Below are 16,363 nucleotides of genomic sequence, written 5' to 3'. Positions count from 1 at the left end.
TTTGTGGCTCGGTCGGGCGGATAGCCGGGCCGGCGGCCGGGACTCTATTGTCCTAGGCCGGGTCCGGGAGGCGGGGAGAGGGAGGAGGGAGGCCAGATGTTTGCCCGGGTCCCCCGGGAGGCGGTGTCGCAATCGGCCGGGGAGGGAGGGGGAGGGGCTTGCCGGCTCCCGGACCCTCCCTCCCTGCCCTCCGCGCCCACAGGGTATTAAAGCCGGCTGCGGGGCGTCCGGGGCACACTCGAGCAGTGCCGGAGCAGAGCGGACGGCAGCGGAGCCTTGCGCGGCACTCGGAGCCTTGCGTGGCACTCGGAGCCAGGCGGTCCCGGCCGAGGAGAGCGCGCACGGAGCCCGGAGCGGAGAAAGGGGGCGCGATGGAAGCTGTCAGAGCCGAGCAGCCCGAGAGGTGAGCCGGGCCTCCGAGCGGGGCGGGATACCAAGAGCGCGCGGCGCCGGCCGGTTCGAATCCCGCCCCTGCCACCCGCTCCCCCTCTGAGCCTTAGTTTTCCTCTCTGTAAAAGGGGGCGGGGGGACTTAGAGGAGATGAGCTCCCCTCCACCCCCGTTCTCTCCCTACTTCGGCTCAAAGGACCCCAGATTCCAGGTCCGGAATCCAAAGACCCGGCCCGTCCTACTTGTCATTTACCCCAGTGTGACGTGGGACTGTCACTTCCCCTCTTCTGGACCAGTTTCCCCAAATGTTCGTTGTGGGTGGGAGAGATCTGAGAGCCTCTGTTCTTCCCCCACTTTCCTTCGGCTGTTCCCTTTTCCGATGAGGGGGAGGTGATGTCCAGCCCCTCCCCAAACTGGGTCTGAGTTAGGGAGGGATGCTGCGACGTGGGGCCCCCCCAAAGCATCCCTCCGCCCGCTGGATTCTTCTGGCACCCAGAGCTAGGCGGACGCAAGCATTCCGGGCTTCCTCAGTTTCCCCTCTGGCGGTGTAGAAAAGTGTAGGCCGTGTGGGGTAGTGGGGAAAACTTCCTCTATCGATTTCTAGAAAGGCCCTGGTTTGAGGGGGAGGCTCCAGACATGGCTCTTGTCCTAGAGATTTCTTCTGAGTTGTTTTAGGGAAGGGGCCACCAGGCAGGGAGAAACCTCACGCCTCCTCCTTACTGGAAGCCGGCCACTCTGAGGATAAAACTCTGTGGAATGCCCACCTTGTGGTACAGGACGTCTCTGGGCCTTAGATCAAATCTTGGACCCCAGGTTCAAATCCTGACTAACACTTCTCAGCAGAGAGACTGTGGGCAGGACACTGCTATGTTCCTGAGTGAGGAAAACTCTTCATAGGATGGGATAGACTTAGCGCTACAAGGAGACCATCTGACCCAACTTCCCCTTATTTTACCCATTGGGAAGCTGAGGTCCAGGGAAGTAGTGAATTGCCTCAAAGCAAATAACAGTCAGGATTTGAACTCGGCTCAGTGTTTTTGTTTTGTTTTGTTTCTCACTGGTTAATGACATGTCTCTAACAGATAAAGAGATTCGCCCTGGATGTTTGGGCAAGGGATTTCCTGGATATAGGGATGAGGAGACAACCATAGATAAATTAAGTCTTTTTATGTCTTTCAAATTGCTTTGGGTTAATGACTCTGTACTATGAGAAAGCATGGAATCCATATAACATAAATGTGTGTGTATAGAGAGAGATACAGGTGTCTGTCTATCTAATTCTCTAGCTCAGGGCCAATACTTAAAGAGCTTAACTTGGCTTTTTAGAGACAGTTGCCTGGGGCGCTGAGAGGTTAAACCACTTGGCTGGAGTCTCAGAGCCAGTTTGTGTCCCAGGCAGGATGGACCCCAGGTCTCTAGGGCTTTCTGGCTATCTCTGGCCACTAGCCTGTGCTGTCTTTGTCTAATGAGTTCAAGAAAAGAGCACTGACCATTAACACCGACACTACCTCTCACCCACTCCACGAGAGTAGGCAAAAGAGGAAACGATGAAAGGATGATTTTGTTCTTTAAATGGCCAGAAAGCCCCTCCACTGAAAGAAGTCAGCAGGGCTTCTTGTGACTTGGTCTTCTAGTTCTTGGGTTAGACTTGAATCCAGGTCTCCCTGACTCAAGTTGGGCTCTCTATTCACCTGGCAAATGTTCCCTTTTTTCCTTTAATATAGAGAAAAACCTTTTCTTCCATTCTGGGAAGTCCAGACATTAAAAAAGTGACACTTTATTTAGAAATTAATTTGCAATAGGGCTAAATGATCAAATGATCTTTTTGCCCGTGGTGCCTTCTCATTGGCCCTTTGAGTCCCCAGAGTTCCCTCCGGCAGACACCTGGAAGCAGGATGGGTGCCGGCCGATGGCCACCTCACAAGGGAAGCGCACGAAGAATGTGGGTGTTCTCCGTGTGTGCCCCAGTAACAATGTGGTTCTCGGCCTTCCTTTCCCAGCATGCCTCAGGATTTGTCAGAGGCCCTGAAAGAAGCCACAAAGGAGGTTCACAGCCAGGCTGAGAATGTGGAATTCATGAAGAACTTCCAGAAGGGGCAAGTGTCCAAGGAAGGCTTCAAGGTACGGTGAGACACCTGGCATGAGCAGGGGATGGGGCTTGGGGGAGTGTGAGGCAAGTGTGGGCCTGAGGCAGGTGAGATCCGACAACAGGATGGGTGTAACTTGGGTGACGGCTGGGCCTGAGTAACATGAACTGGCTGACACTTAATGAGCTCTATGACTGCTTTAATCAACAAGTATGTGCCAAGGGTCAGCTCTTGCTAAGCACCTGGATGCAATTTTAAAAGTTACTTAATGAATCCACATGCATTTATTAATCACCTGCTTAGTGCCGTGCACTATGCTCAGCATTAGGGATGCAGACAAAGAATCGGTTAATGAATCAACAATTATTTTTGTAATCACTTACTGTGTGCCACACATCAGGGACTGAAAAGACAAAGAGACAGTCAGTCAGTCCAGAAGTGCTTATTAATCACCAATTGTGTGATTGAAGACAAGGCCATTTGGCCGAATCAAAGAATGAGGGAAAGGTGAGTAATAGGATGAGGTCAGGCTGTGTAGGACTTTCAAAAATAGAAACAGAGTTTAATCTTTATCTTAGAGCAATAGGGAGCCACTGGGAGTGGTTGGGTAGAGAAATGCTGTGGTCAGATCTGAATTTAAGGAAGGTTACTCTGGTTAGGAAATTTAAAATAATCTAGACTAGAGGTAACAAGTCTGAACCAAGGGGTGACTGTGTGAGCTGAGAGAAGGTGTTGAACACAAGCAGTGTCACAAAGGTAGAAACCACAAGATCTGGCAACCCGTTGGTAAGTGTGTGAGATGAAGAAGAAGGAGGACTCTGGGATGAGGCTGAAATGATGATCTGGGAGCCTGAAAGGACCCTGATGCTTTTGAAAGAAATAGAGACGTCTGGAAGAGAGAAGGGTTTGGGGGAAAGATGATGAGTTCAGTTTTGGACATGCTGAGTTTAAGATGTCTCAGGGATGTATTGTTTAAAAAAATAAAAGCTACCAGGCAAGACTGAATGAAGAGGGAGAGACTGAGGCTGTGTACATAGAGCTGGGAGTCCTTGGCAGAGAGGTGATAGTTAAATTCAAGGAATTGGATGAACTTACTGAGAATATGGGGGAGAAAAAGAGAGAAAAGAGAAGAAAAAGAGACAGAGACTTGGGGAACACCCGCAGTTAGGGAGGTGGAGTGTGGATGACTGGCTAAAAAAGGCAGGAGGAAGCTAAGGAGGGAGGGGGAGTCCCAAGGCTGCAGGAGGAGAGGATGGTCTCCAGCATGAAAGGCAGTGCAGACAAAAAGAAGGAAGATATCAGAGAAACAGTTGTCAGCTGGATGGTCAAGATAATGGCTAACTTTGGAGCAAGGGGTTTCAGTTGAGTGAAGAGGTCAGGAGTCAGACCGCAGAGGGTCGAGGAGAGAAGCAGCAAAGAAAGCAGGTATTTAGCCTAGAAGGAGAGGAGAGATATAAGATAATACTTTGACCACATAGTAAGAAGTGGTTTTTTTTGTTTATTTATTTTCTGAGGCAATTGGGGTTAAGTGACTTGCCTGGGTCACAAAGCCAGGAAGTGTTAAGTGTCTGAGACCAAATTTGAACTCGGGTCCTCCTGACTAAAGGGCTGGGGCTCTGTCCACTGCACCCCCTAGCCACCCTTTTTGTTTATTATTTAAAGGATGGAGGAGATGTGGCTGTGCTTGTTTCGAAAACAGTCAAATGCCGACTCTGACACACCCACAAGCATTTCTTGAACACCCACTATGTGCCAGGCACTGGGGCTTTAGTGACAATGAATGAAACAATCTCTGTGGGGATTCGGGCTCCTTGGTGCTGTTTCCCTGACTGCAAAATGTGGAAGTTGCCCTCCGAGGTCCCTTCCAGCTAAATCATGACCCTATGTTTCAGAAACTTTAGAGCCCTATATAAGGATGAGTTATACTCACCATTGTTGTTAATCATTATTGTGGAAAGAAGGCTCTGTTATTTCCTACCTGGGCGACTCCCTTATCTTCCCGAGTCCCAGTTAAAAGGGAACAATAATATTGCCACCCTCACAAAGGTTAAAAAAAAAAAAAATGCCTCATAAACTGCCCTGTGACACACGGGGGAGGCGGCTCCCAGAGCGATGCGGAGGCTGGAGAGGGGAGTCCCACTCACACCAGCTCCAGCTCCAGCCCCAGCCCTCCCTGAGCTCCCAGTTGTTTCATCTAAAGAATGGATTTCAGATGCCACCTCCCTTCCAGGGCTGTTTTGCAGACTTCAGAGGGGAGTGTAAACACTGAACTATAATTATAACACTTTGAAGCACTCCAGAAATGTTTACACCCTCCCCAGGAGTTGGTGATCCTTATGTAGCTCAGATTAGGTTCTGGAGCAAGCTAGAGAACATCCAGGCTGGGGCTAAAACCTCTGAACGCATTTCCAGTTAACTGGGGCCGATCTGGTCTAAGCCAAGCCCATCTTGAGTTAAAGTCCTGATGCCGTCAAGCCAACAAATCGCATTTATTAAGTGCCTCCTGTTTGTGGGCACAGGTGTCAGCCATCTTTCCAGAGCGGCAGGGGAAGTGGGTACCCAGGTACCTGGCAGCTCAGGGATGAGGATGGATGGATAAGAGCAAGGGAGTGGAGGGGGTACCATCCCATCAACACACTAAGTGCCCTCCAGAGGTTCTGTTGGCTTAAATGGTTGATTTGACTGCACCAGGCAGGGAAGGGCAGAACCAGGCTAGAATGGACCATTAATCCAGGCTTCTATTTGTTCAAAGGGAGTTGTTTTATCCCAGCCAAATTATGGCTGGAACGGATGACCTAGCCAGCTTGGACTTTGCCTCAGTCGTGGAGTTCGGTGCGGGTCCAAAAAGCTGTGCCCCGCGCTAAATGGGACGGCTCTAAGTCCATTGCCTTGTGGTCTTTTTCCTTGTTAACTCCCTTGAAAATTTCACAGAATAATACAGAGGGACAGTTGGAAGAGACCTTAGAAAAGGAGATTCTTAAGATTTAAAGCTGGGAGGCATCCTAGAGGTCATTTTACAGGTGAGGAAACTGAGGCTGAGAGTTTAAGTGACTTGTCCATAGTCACACAGGTAGTGAGTGGCAAAATAGACTTCAAAGCTTAGAAGACCTTAATCTCTCATTTTTACACATAAGTAAACTGAGTCAGAGAGAGGAGCAAGCACTATAAAGACTGGAATCTGAGATATCATACAGCAGGCACTTAATAAGTGCTTATTGATTGGGTGGCTGTTATCTGTGTTTACTAAAATCTTGTGAGCTATTCTCGTCTCCATTTTATTGATAAGGAAATTAAAGCCTCAGGACACTATGTCGGATGGGGTCACACAAAGCTCAGCGGGAGGATTTTGACCTTGCTTTTCCTGAATCCCAAGTCCAACTTTCTAGCATGTGGGCTGCCTCCTTGGTATTTGCAGAAATACTGACTCCTCAGACTCGAGTTTCGACTTTGTTTCCCTCCTGACCTTTCATCCACGCGGCTGCGGGATGACTGGAGTTAATGAATAAATGACTCCATAAAGCAATCGTTATTGAGTCTGTGCCGTGTGCCAGCAGTGTGGAGCCTGAGCGCACAGTCACGTAGCCCCCAGATCTGAGTGGGGAGCGGGAGGGGGACGGCACGTCCGCGAGTCAGACAGAAGGGACAGGCCGTCGGCCTCCAGGCCGATCATGGTCCATCTCCTCCCTCAGCTTCAGTTTGCCTCGTTTGTAAAATGGGGATAATATCTGTACATCTAACTCTTAGCTTCAGTTAGCACATCAGATAGGAGTGAAGTCATGTCATATAAAAACCAGCCATGATAATTCTCCAGAAGAAGCAAAATAGAACATCAAATAATTCGCTACCTGGGCTTATTACTTTTGCTCATGGCAGTGGACCTATGTCTTCTGAGGGGAGAGTTAAGAGCAATGGGCAAAAGTTGGAGAGAGGCAGATTTTCACTCATTATGAGGAAAAAGTTCCTAATAATCAGCACTGTACCAAAATTGGGTGGACTGCCTTGACAGGCGGTGAGCTGCCCATCCCTTGAGGTCTTCAAGCAAAGGCTGTTTGAATAGGGAATCTCTACTTGGGTGGAGCTCAGACTAGACGGTTTCTGAGGTTCCCTCCCTTACCACGACAGCTCTGAGATTCTGGGGCTCTCCAAATTAATCAAATTCTTTTTAATGTGGTTCCACCCAACATCTCCAGCCTTCCCTCTTATCTTCCTTATTCCCATAGCCTCATTTTCTCACAAAGTTCCTTCTTTCCCCTCTTTCCCAAATATTATTCAATTCTTTACTCTTCTGCCCCCAAACCCAAAGACAAAAGTAGAATAGAACTAGAAGGGGCTTTTGAGGAATCTAGTCCAACGCATTCATCTTACAGAGTGGGAAACAGAGGCCTGAAGGAGCAAAAAGTCGCAGGGAGAACCGAATTGCCAGTCCATACCAGTCCTGGGCTGTCCTGACTCTGTGGCTAGCTCTCTATTCACTCTTCCCTGTTCTCAGAGGGCTGAAAGGGACCTTTGGGGCCATTTTGTCTTCTATTTACAGATGAAGAAACTGAGATCTGGAGAAATAAAGTGTCTTCTTCAAGGTTCTACAGCCTAGTAAATGGCAGAAAACTCTTAACTGAAAATCCAGAATGCTTTCAGGGCCTGGTCTCTCTAATCTGGCCCTTTTTTTTTCAGAAATATAAATATTCTTTCCTAGTCAAGGGGCAAAGTTTATTTAAAGCAATGAGACACCAGCCATTGCCACCATCACTGTGTTCTGAATTCTCAGAATCCAGCAAAGGGACTGAAGCAAGGAGATGCACTTATACCGCTCTCAGTCATAGCTATGTTAACTCTGTGACCCAAGGGGAAGGCTGGAAAGTAGTCTCCAGTTAGATTGGGTAATTCCAAAGCCAGAAGACTAAGGACTCATTAGAACAGAAGCCCCCAGGTCAGGGACCCCAAAATCACATTACGTCATTCCCCCCTCAAGCAGCCATCCCCAGATTCATTTGGGACAAAGGGATGGAGGTCTCATCTCCTGGAGCCGCTCCCAGCTGACAAGGGGAGGAGAGCTGCGGGCCCCCTGGGGGTCCTGACTTTTTTCAGAAACATTAAGCAACTTCTTTAGGGTCCCAGGGAGGCAAGATCAGGGGCAGCTTTCGACTCCAAATCCCATGGTATTCGGCCAGAGCCCTCCCTGCTCCTTGGTCTCCTCGCCTCACCTGGAGTGTAAGCTCTCAGCAGGCAGGCCCTGAGTCCTACGTTCCTGCAGTCCCTTTCTGCGGGGTCTGGCACAGGGAAGGCCCCCAAAGGGCGCCCAGGACCTGCTGACCGGCCCGCTCCCTGAGCCCCCCCAGCTCCAGAGTTTGCTCTGATCCCCCTGTGGCTCTGTCTCCCCCGAGGAGCCCCTCTGGCTCCCAGTGCCGGCACACAGTAGGACTTGTCCCACGGTGAGCAAGTGACCGCCTCTCTCGGCTGACACGGGTTAATGATGACCTGCTTGCTTCCAGATGGTGATGTCTTCCCTGTACCACGTCTACCTGGCCCTGGAAGAGGAGATGGAGCGCCACAAGGCCCACCCTGCTGTCACCCCCATCTACTTTCCTGAGGAGCTGAACCGCACCCCTGCCCTGGAGCAGGACATGGAGTTCTGGTACGGCCCCCAGTGGAGGAAGGAGATCCCCTACACGGCAGCCACGAGAAAGTACGTGAGCCGGCTCCGGGAGCTGGGCCGAGCGCAGCCGGAGCTGCTGGTGGCCCACGCCTACACGCGCTACCTGGGGGACCTCTCTGGGGGCCAGATCCTGAAGAAGATTGCCCAGAAATCCCTGGGGCTCCCCAGCACGGGGGAGGGGGTGGCCTTCTTCAGTTTCCCCGCCATCCCCAACGCCACCAAGTTCAAGCAGCTTTACCGCTCGCGGATGAACGCCATCGAGATGAGCCCCGCCACCAAGGAGAAGGTGGTGGAGGAGGCGCAGACGTCCTTCCTCCTGAACATCGAGGTGAGCTCCCCCTGTGCGCCGGAGCCGGACAGTGTCTGGGCGGGAGCTGGCCAAATAGGACAGGCCCCCGGGAGTCACGGTGGGCCCCTAAGGCCTGGGCCACTGAACGGGAGGCGGGGGCCAGGCTAGATTCAGCGTCCCATGTCAGGCCCCTGCAAGCTTTAATGTTCTGAGCCTTCTCCCCTCTAGACAACCTAGCGATGACTCCCTGGTCCCACTATTTGGGAATGATGAAGACGGCGACCTCTCCAGCTGGTGGGGTGTTCCCCCATAGCCGTGGGGAGCCTTCCTCACTCCTAAAAAGGAAAAGCCTTTCCAATGAAAGCCCTCACTCTGTGGCCTCCCTTGGCATTGGCCCAGTCTTTATCTCTTCTTTCCTTGGTGGAAGGGAGCCTCAGACCCACAAGAAAGGTCCCAGAGTCTTTACCCCCACGTTAGATTCATTCCTAAAGAAAGAGACCAGGAGGAGGAGGAGGAGGAGGAGGGTCCTGAAGAGTGAAAGCTGTAGAACCAATTTGGGGTGAGAGACCCAGAGGGACGGGCTTGTCTGTGGCTCAGGGCACCTTCTGATTCAGGCACATGCCTTTTTCTGTCCTTAGATGTTTGAGAAGCTGCAGGAGTTGTTGTCCAAGAACCAGGAAAACAAAAACCTTCCTGGGAAGCAGGAGCTTCGAAAAAGAGCTGGAGGCAAAGTACAAGGTGAGACCCAAAAAACCCGCATTCTCCTCTAGCCAGTTTCCCCCAATAGCCACTGAGTTTCCTAAGCAAAGCTGGCAAATGGGCATCTCGGGTTGCCAGATCAGGAAGGATGAACCTTCCTCTCTCTCTCCCTGGCTCAGGGAACAGGGCACCAGGCTTGGAACTGACAATACCCAAGTTCAGTTCTACTCTGATACTTGCCAGCTGTGTGACCCTGAGCAAGTTGCTTAACCTGTCTGCCTCAGTTTCCTCAGTTGTAAAATGGGAATAATAACGATACTATCCTGTAGGATTGTTGTGAGGAACAAATGAAATCACATTGGTAAAGCATTTTGCAAGCTTTAAAGTGCCACCAAAATGCTATCATTGTTATTAACTGTTCCAAAGTAGAATGGGGAGAATTGGGGGTTTCCTATAACTCGAGGCCTTTCCCACTACTCTGGGGGGATGTTGTCTGGGTGGTTCCTGCTGAGACAGGGGGTGATCCCAGAAGCTGAGATTTCATTAGCATCTGCATCTTCTTGGTGAACAGCTTAGGCCCTGGAGTCAGTGATGAGTGAGCTCTCACAAGTTTACAGAGAAATAGCCCAGAGAACTCATCGCATCAGTAACTATCCTTTGTGTTCCTCTGGCTGAGAAGTCCCATTCTTGTAACTTAAACTAAGCCTGGTTAATCAATAATCAGTCAATCGGTAAACAATTATTAAGCACCTACTGTGTGCCATAGCATTGGAGATAGTAGTAAGTTTCAAAAGGCATCCCCGCCCCCAAGGAGCTCACGCTCTAATGAAACGTCTGCCTCTCTCAGAAGCCTTTCCTTTTCTGAGGGATCTTGGGAAGGTCCGTGAGCCTCACTGGGCTACTTGTTCTCACTTGAATTACAATCAAGTTATGTGGTTCAACTTCCCCATTTCTCAGAGAAGGAAACTGAGGTCTCCAGAATACAAGATTCAGACCACAGAATCACCCATTCAGAGCTGGCTCGACTGAGGCAATCTAGACCAACCCCCTTCATTTTACAGATGGGGAAACTGAGGGGTTTGGGAAATTAAGTGCCGTGCCCAAGCCACATAGGTAGTGAGACTGACTGTAAGCTCCCTGAGGCAGGGATTGTCTTCAGAACTTAGCACAGTGGCTGGCACACAGTGGGCACTTAATTGGGGTTTATTGAAGATTTTGGAGCTGGAATACTGTGCTCTTCCCACCACCCACGCTGCCTTCGGTGCTACGGGGGTGACCCCAGGACCTCTGGGTTCTTTTGCCTTCCCATCTGTCCATCCTGAGACCTCCCTAGTCTCCCGGCTCCCCAGCAGCCTAGTTGGCTCTGTCTTTGGGGAGCTTACTAAGTTTTGTTTGTTCTTGGGGCTACCTGGGCCCATTAGCCTCCTCTTCTGTGACACACTGTCCTGCCCAGTTTGCAAACATCTGGGCGGCTCCCCCATCGTCTCTCTGTGTGGTGTGGTCTCAGAGGTGGCGTGACATCAGCCACAGGGGCCTCGGGGATTGGCCACCAGGGAACTCGGGACCCAGAGGAAGGAACAGTGGCTGGGGGTGCTAGAAGGCTTCGTCATCAAGGGACAGTCCCTCCCTGGGCACGCAGCCCGACCAGCCCCAGAGTGCCGGCTGAGCCCAGAAGCAGCATTGGTCCTACCCACTCAGAGCTGCCCTTCACCAGTGGAACAATGCTTGTATTGGTTAGGGAAAAACCCGTACTTAGAGACTGTGCCAGGTCACTCTGGCAAATTTATTTGGGATTTAGGGAAGAGCCCTCAATCATTTATTCTCTCTAGACCTCAGTTTCCTTTTCTGAAAAATGGGGGAGTTGAACTATGTAGCCTCTGAGGTCCCCTGGAGCCCTAGAGGACCCGGTTTCAAATCCTACCTATGAAATTTAACTACTTTTATGATTATGAAGAAGTCACTTAATTTCCCCGGGCCTCAGTTTCCCCACCTGTAAAATGGGAGAGTTGATAACCCCTCTGGATTTTTCCAGCTCTAGAGCTGTGCTCCTAGGGACTCCCTGGGTCTCAGTTTCCCCATTTGTAACATGAGGGAGTTGATGGCCTCTGAGGACCCTTCCGGCTCTGTGGAGCCATAGACCTGGGCTCTTGTTGCAGAGGATCCTCCTCAGATTCTCTATCTTCTTGTCACTTCCATTGGAACATAGGGACCTTCAAGGCAAGGAGTAAGACCGTCTTTACCTTTCTGTGCCTGACACAAAGTGGGCATTTAATAAATGTTGGTTGAGGTATGAGACTGACGCTTTTGAACCCTCTTTCCAGTATCCCCAGAGTAGTTCAGTCCCAATTCACAAGGCAGAGACCAAAGGACTTAAAGTCTGCTATTCCCTGCTTGGCCAAACCAACAGGGACAGCACTTATTAAGCTCCTACTGTGTGCCAGGCACTGTGGATGCAATGAGAAAACAAAGATAAAAATGACTCTCCCTTCAAGAAGTTACATTCTATCAATTCAGTCCTAGAGGTGGAAGCCCCAGAGTGCTGAAGTCTCAAGTTCGCCTGGCTAGTAGGTGTGGATTTGAACTTGTACCTTCTGATTCCTAAACCATAGCTCCTCCTCTCACCCCAAAATTGCTGTCCTTTAGGATCTGTAGCTGGGAGAGACCTTGGAGGCCATCCGAGCTAAGCTTCTTGATTTTACAGAGAAGGAAACTGATGCAAAGAAGGCTGAGTGACTTGCCCAGGGTCACACAATCTGAGGTTGGATTGGAATTCAGCTCTTCTGACTTTATGTCACTATGGCATCGCTTAGTGGCCCACTTCCAATTAATGAGCTCCTCAATGCTTTCTGTAAGCTTTTTCCCTAGAACTCTCCCTAAGAAGCCTTGTTCCCATTCACAGAATGCGAAAACATTGAATTTTACGATCTTCAAAATAACCTTATGACTTGGTACCTGAATACTATTATCCCCATTTAACATAAAGGGAAACTAAGGCACTGAGAGGATGAACCGATTGGCTCCAAACCTCACTGCCAGAACGCGTCAGAACCAGGATCTGAACTCGGGCCTTTTGACTCTCAGACCCTCATTTCACCCCCTTGCTTTCAGAGGGAGCTGTCCTGGCCTTTCAGGGCTGAACAGGTGGAGGGGACCTCCCTCCAAGAAAACTGGCAGGCCCGGCCCCGATGATCCCGGGCTATGCTTCTGACATGCAGTGTAGCCTAATGGTTTAAATAAAATACTGGATTTGAAGGGGAAACATTTCAGCCTCTTTATGCCTCCGTTTCCTCATCTGTAACGTGACAGAGTGTAGCTGAGAAGGCCTCAGAAGCCACCTAGCCCGACCTCTTTCATTTCATAGGTGAGGGAATGGAGTGATTTTGGGTCCTGGGCCCCTTTGCCAGGAAGTTAGTGAAGGGTGTTGACCCCCTCTCAGAAAAATGTATCTAAATGCATAAAATAACTGCTTCTTGACAGACTGGTTACAAGGAAAATTTCCAACTAGTTAACCCAGTTTCACAAACCTTTGAATCCTCTTGATTCCAGTGCCTTTCCTCAGTTAATTATTTCCTATTTCACCTTTGTAGAGCTTGCTTTGTATATATTTGTATGTGATTGCGAGCTGTTTAAGGGCAGAGTCTCCTTTTTGCCTTAGCACAGAGCCTGGCACAAAGTAGGCACTTAACAAATATTGATGGTTGGTTGATTAACGGCCCACAGCAGATTAAGAACCGCTGAGGTAGGTGATGTCTAAGGCCCCCCGTGCCCTCTGTGTTACAGAGAGACAGATCAGAAATAGCTCTGACTTCAGAGAAACCTTCCAGGGGCCGGATTTGTCTAGGGGTCCAAGGGACTGCCGTGGGGACCGTGGTCCCCCGTCCCTGGGGGCCTTCGGCCAGAAGCTCGACAGCTCTGAGAGGCTGTGGCAGACTTGGTGACGCTGGAGGAACCTTCTCATTCCGAGTTTTTTTCTCTCGTAGGCCCCACTTCCACGGAGACAGCTCCTCAGAGAAGTCTCCTCTCCCACTCGCCCCTGCTCCGCTGGATCCTGACCCTCTCCATAATGGCCACTGTCGCGGTGGGCTTCTATGCCATGTGAATGAGTCAGAAGAGACACTCCGGGGCGACCTCCCACGGCCTCCCCTCCTGAGCCTACGGACTGCTTCCAGCCTCTTGAAGATCCACTCGATGGGCCTCCCCGGTCATTGTGGGACAGGTTCCCAGGGCCTGGCCCTAGCACTTTCTCCTTCACCAGAAGAGATGGAGGAGAGCCCCAAACTGACCCAAATTACCTCTGGCCTGAGGGACTTGAACTTTCAGGGGGTCCTCAGGGACTCCTCACAGATGTAGCACTCTCTCCCAGTCCCCAAGAACCCCAAAGAGAAGGAGGTTCCAGCCCTGAAAAACGCCCTGGCAAGCCCGGCTCCTGGATGACCCAGGAGTAACCACTTTCCCTCGTCCCATAGACGGTTTATGCTTTTATATTTCAGAATGTTGTCTTGTCAGAAGCCAGTTTTCCATGGGATTTTGTTTGGTCCAGTTTTCACAATGTTTGGGTTTATTTTTTATTTTCCCCCAGGGTCAAAGGGAGGGATTTTGCCTCATTTTGTTGGGGGGGGGTATTTGTATGTGTGTATATATATGTATGTTTCTAAATAACCCGATAGAATGTCAGTGTCCTTGAGTCTGTCTGTGTAAACTTTCAATAAACAGTGTTGTTTTTACTTCTAAATATCTGGCTCCCCTGGAAGTTTGTTTTTTTTGTACAAATGCCTTGGGGAAGGGTCAAATTCCAGCGTTCCGCTTCGTCCGCAGGGCCGTGGGGGCCGGTTCCAAGAGGCCGGGCCGTCAGTCAAGCTCAGCTGTAATCCCTGCCAAGTGCTGGGTCACGGACTCCCACAAGCACACCTTCCTGGGCGGAAGGGACCGTAGAGGCCTCCTGGACCAAACGCTTCCCTCTAACGATGAGGAAGCCAACATGGGGTGGGGATGGGGGGATGCCTTGGGATCATAAAGATGGAGTCGGATAGGACCTTTGAGGTCATGGAGGCAGTCCCTTAATCTACAACTGGGGAAACTGAGGCCCAGAGAGAAGTGCCCTGAGATCATAGACTCAGACCTGGAAAAGACCCTTTTAAATTTTAAAATTTTTAATAGAAGAGGCCCAGAGAGAGAGGAAGTAATCCACGCTAGTCATTTATCCTCTGGCTGGGATGAGGAGAACTTGTTCCCAGTATTCTTATATTCCTGTTGCTTTCTAATTGATGTTACAAATCTGGGGGAGGAGAGGGAGGATTTGGGAGCCAGGACCCAAGAACATGGGCTCTCTAGGGGTTAAATCCCTATGCCCAGACAAGAAAGCTAGGGCTCCAGATCCAGAGTCCCCGGGGGTCTTGCTTCGGGGTCTCCCACAGAAGCCACTCCCCCCCTTTGTAAATGGCAGGGATTGGACCCAATGAGGTCCCTTCCTCTTGAACTCTTGGACGCTAGGAGCCAAAGGCAAGGAACATTCTCACATCAGGAGCACAAGCAAAGGCCGTGGTCAGCCCCAGCTGGCTGTGGGACGTGGAGCAGCCCTGCTGCCATCTCCCTGGGCATCGGTCTGGAAAGCGGGGGCGTGGGAAGGAGCATGAAAGGAGGGTGCCGAGGGCTGCGCTGTGCCGGCCTGCCTTGGCCTCCTGCCCATGGGCTCAGGGAGAAAAGACATGTTATGTGGCTCTTTCCCCGACACCTCCTGCTGGGGAGCCCCATTTGAGGCTCCCACATAAAATGGGGCTAAGGGAGACTTGGGGGTGTGGAGCCCTTAGTGGGGGGCCTGGCTGGCCCTGGCAACGTGCTGCACACATTGCAGCTCTCAGAGCTGCTCTCCTCTCTGCTGGCTAGCCCAGGGCCACCGGCCCCTCCGACGGCCCAAACTGAGCTCCTCATCTCCCCTCCCCACCCAGGTCCGGCTCCCCCCCATCCCCTGAGAGCAGTAGCTTCCTAGGGCCCTAGACCCCTGACCTAACTTTCTTCCTCCCCATCTATTTGGTCATCCAGGGCAACAGGGGCTCCGATATTTCTCACATCTGTCTCCTCCTCTCCATTCCCACGGCAATCAACTTCTCCGGGTGTTGGGTCACAGGGCCATGGAAGGCACCTATCTCTGGCTCTTCCATCCTCATTTGCAGATGGGCAAACTGAGGTGCAGAGTGTGCAGGCTCCTATGGACTTAGAGATAGAGACGGGGCTGCATCGAAGCCCGTGCTTTTTCAACCATTATCTCCCGGCCTCCTTTACACCAACTGGGACTCTGCCTCTGGGCAGCCCTGCTTGGGCAGTCTCCCAATGTCCGGCTCCATCGAGCCACCTTTCCCTGGTGCTCACTCCGGAACAGTTGAATCCCTCAGCCGCCCTTTCCAGCCTTGCCTCCCCCTGCTTTCCCCAGTCTGCTTCCAAGCACCTTTCTCCCCCACTCCTAGCTGGGGATATTTAGAGAAGAGAAGACTGGGGAGGACACGATTAGTGACTCTGAGTATCTGAAGGGGGGTTTGGATTGGCCACAGAATGGGGAGAAATGAGTGGAAAGTGCAAAGTGGAAAGTGCAGCAGGTCAGGAACAGTCCGAGCTGTCCCGGAGGAGAGCAGCTGGTCACCTCTCCCTGGGGGTTTCCAAGCAGGGGCCACATGACCAGAGGTGGGGGAAGTTTGGATAGATACTCCTCTGATGTGGCCCACAGAGGCCTCCTTCACGCCAAGGTTCTGGGGGCCGCACCACTGGCCAGTGGGCCTGAACAAGGAGCAGATCAAAGGGGTTTCCCAGCAAGGTCGGTGCTGGGCGAGGGCTCCCGCCTGGGCCCCCGCTGTGGTGCTGACTCTACCCTGGCCAGCTGGCAGAATGGAGAAACAGGACCCCTTGGTCCGACTCCAGGAAGTCAGGCCTGAAGTATAAAGTCAGCAGCCAAACGGAGGAGCCAGAGGCCGCCTTGGCCTAGGATTCCTGGGGCTCTGAGAGAGCCGGTTGAGGAGGGGCCGGGCTGGGGGAAGGGGCGAGTGTTGAGGATCTGGAGGAGAAGGGGCCGGATGTGGCCCAAAGAAAGCACTCAAGGGGCCACAGGACTGGGGGCTGCGGGCTCAGCGGGGACAGGAAGCAGGGTGGGGCCCCAGAGTTTCCTCCACCAGGCCTGCCAAACTGGGAAAGTTCCAGGCTCAGGCTGGCCCCACACTCTGGCAAGGCCATGGCAGCAGAAGACAGCACCCTCTGCCAG

At 51.6% G+C, this 16,363-nt stretch overlaps 1 protein-coding gene across 1 annotated transcript; it reads left to right on the top strand.

Annotated features, from left to right (window-relative positions):
- Nucleotides 1-217: 217 nt before the first annotated feature.
- On the top strand, nucleotides 218-13,849 carry HMOX1 (heme oxygenase 1). Its single transcript, XM_003771103.4, has 5 exons — nucleotides 218-403; nucleotides 2,390-2,510; nucleotides 7,966-8,457; nucleotides 9,057-9,156; nucleotides 13,098-13,849. Exons 1-5 carry the CDS (start codon nucleotides 372-374, stop codon nucleotides 13,214-13,216), a joined length of 864 nt encoding a protein of 287 aa, XP_003771151.2. The 5' UTR covers nucleotides 218-371; the 3' UTR covers nucleotides 13,217-13,849.
- Nucleotides 13,850-16,363: the final 2,514 nt, after the last annotated feature.

The sequence above is a fragment of the Sarcophilus harrisii genome, chromosome 5, assembly GCF_902635505.1.
Source record: "Sarcophilus harrisii chromosome 5, mSarHar1.11, whole genome shotgun sequence".
NCBI lineage: Eukaryota > Metazoa > Chordata > Mammalia > Dasyuromorphia > Dasyuridae > Sarcophilus > Sarcophilus harrisii.
The sequence above is the reverse complement of the archived record's forward strand: the minus strand, read 5'-3'. Positions and strand labels throughout refer to the sequence as shown.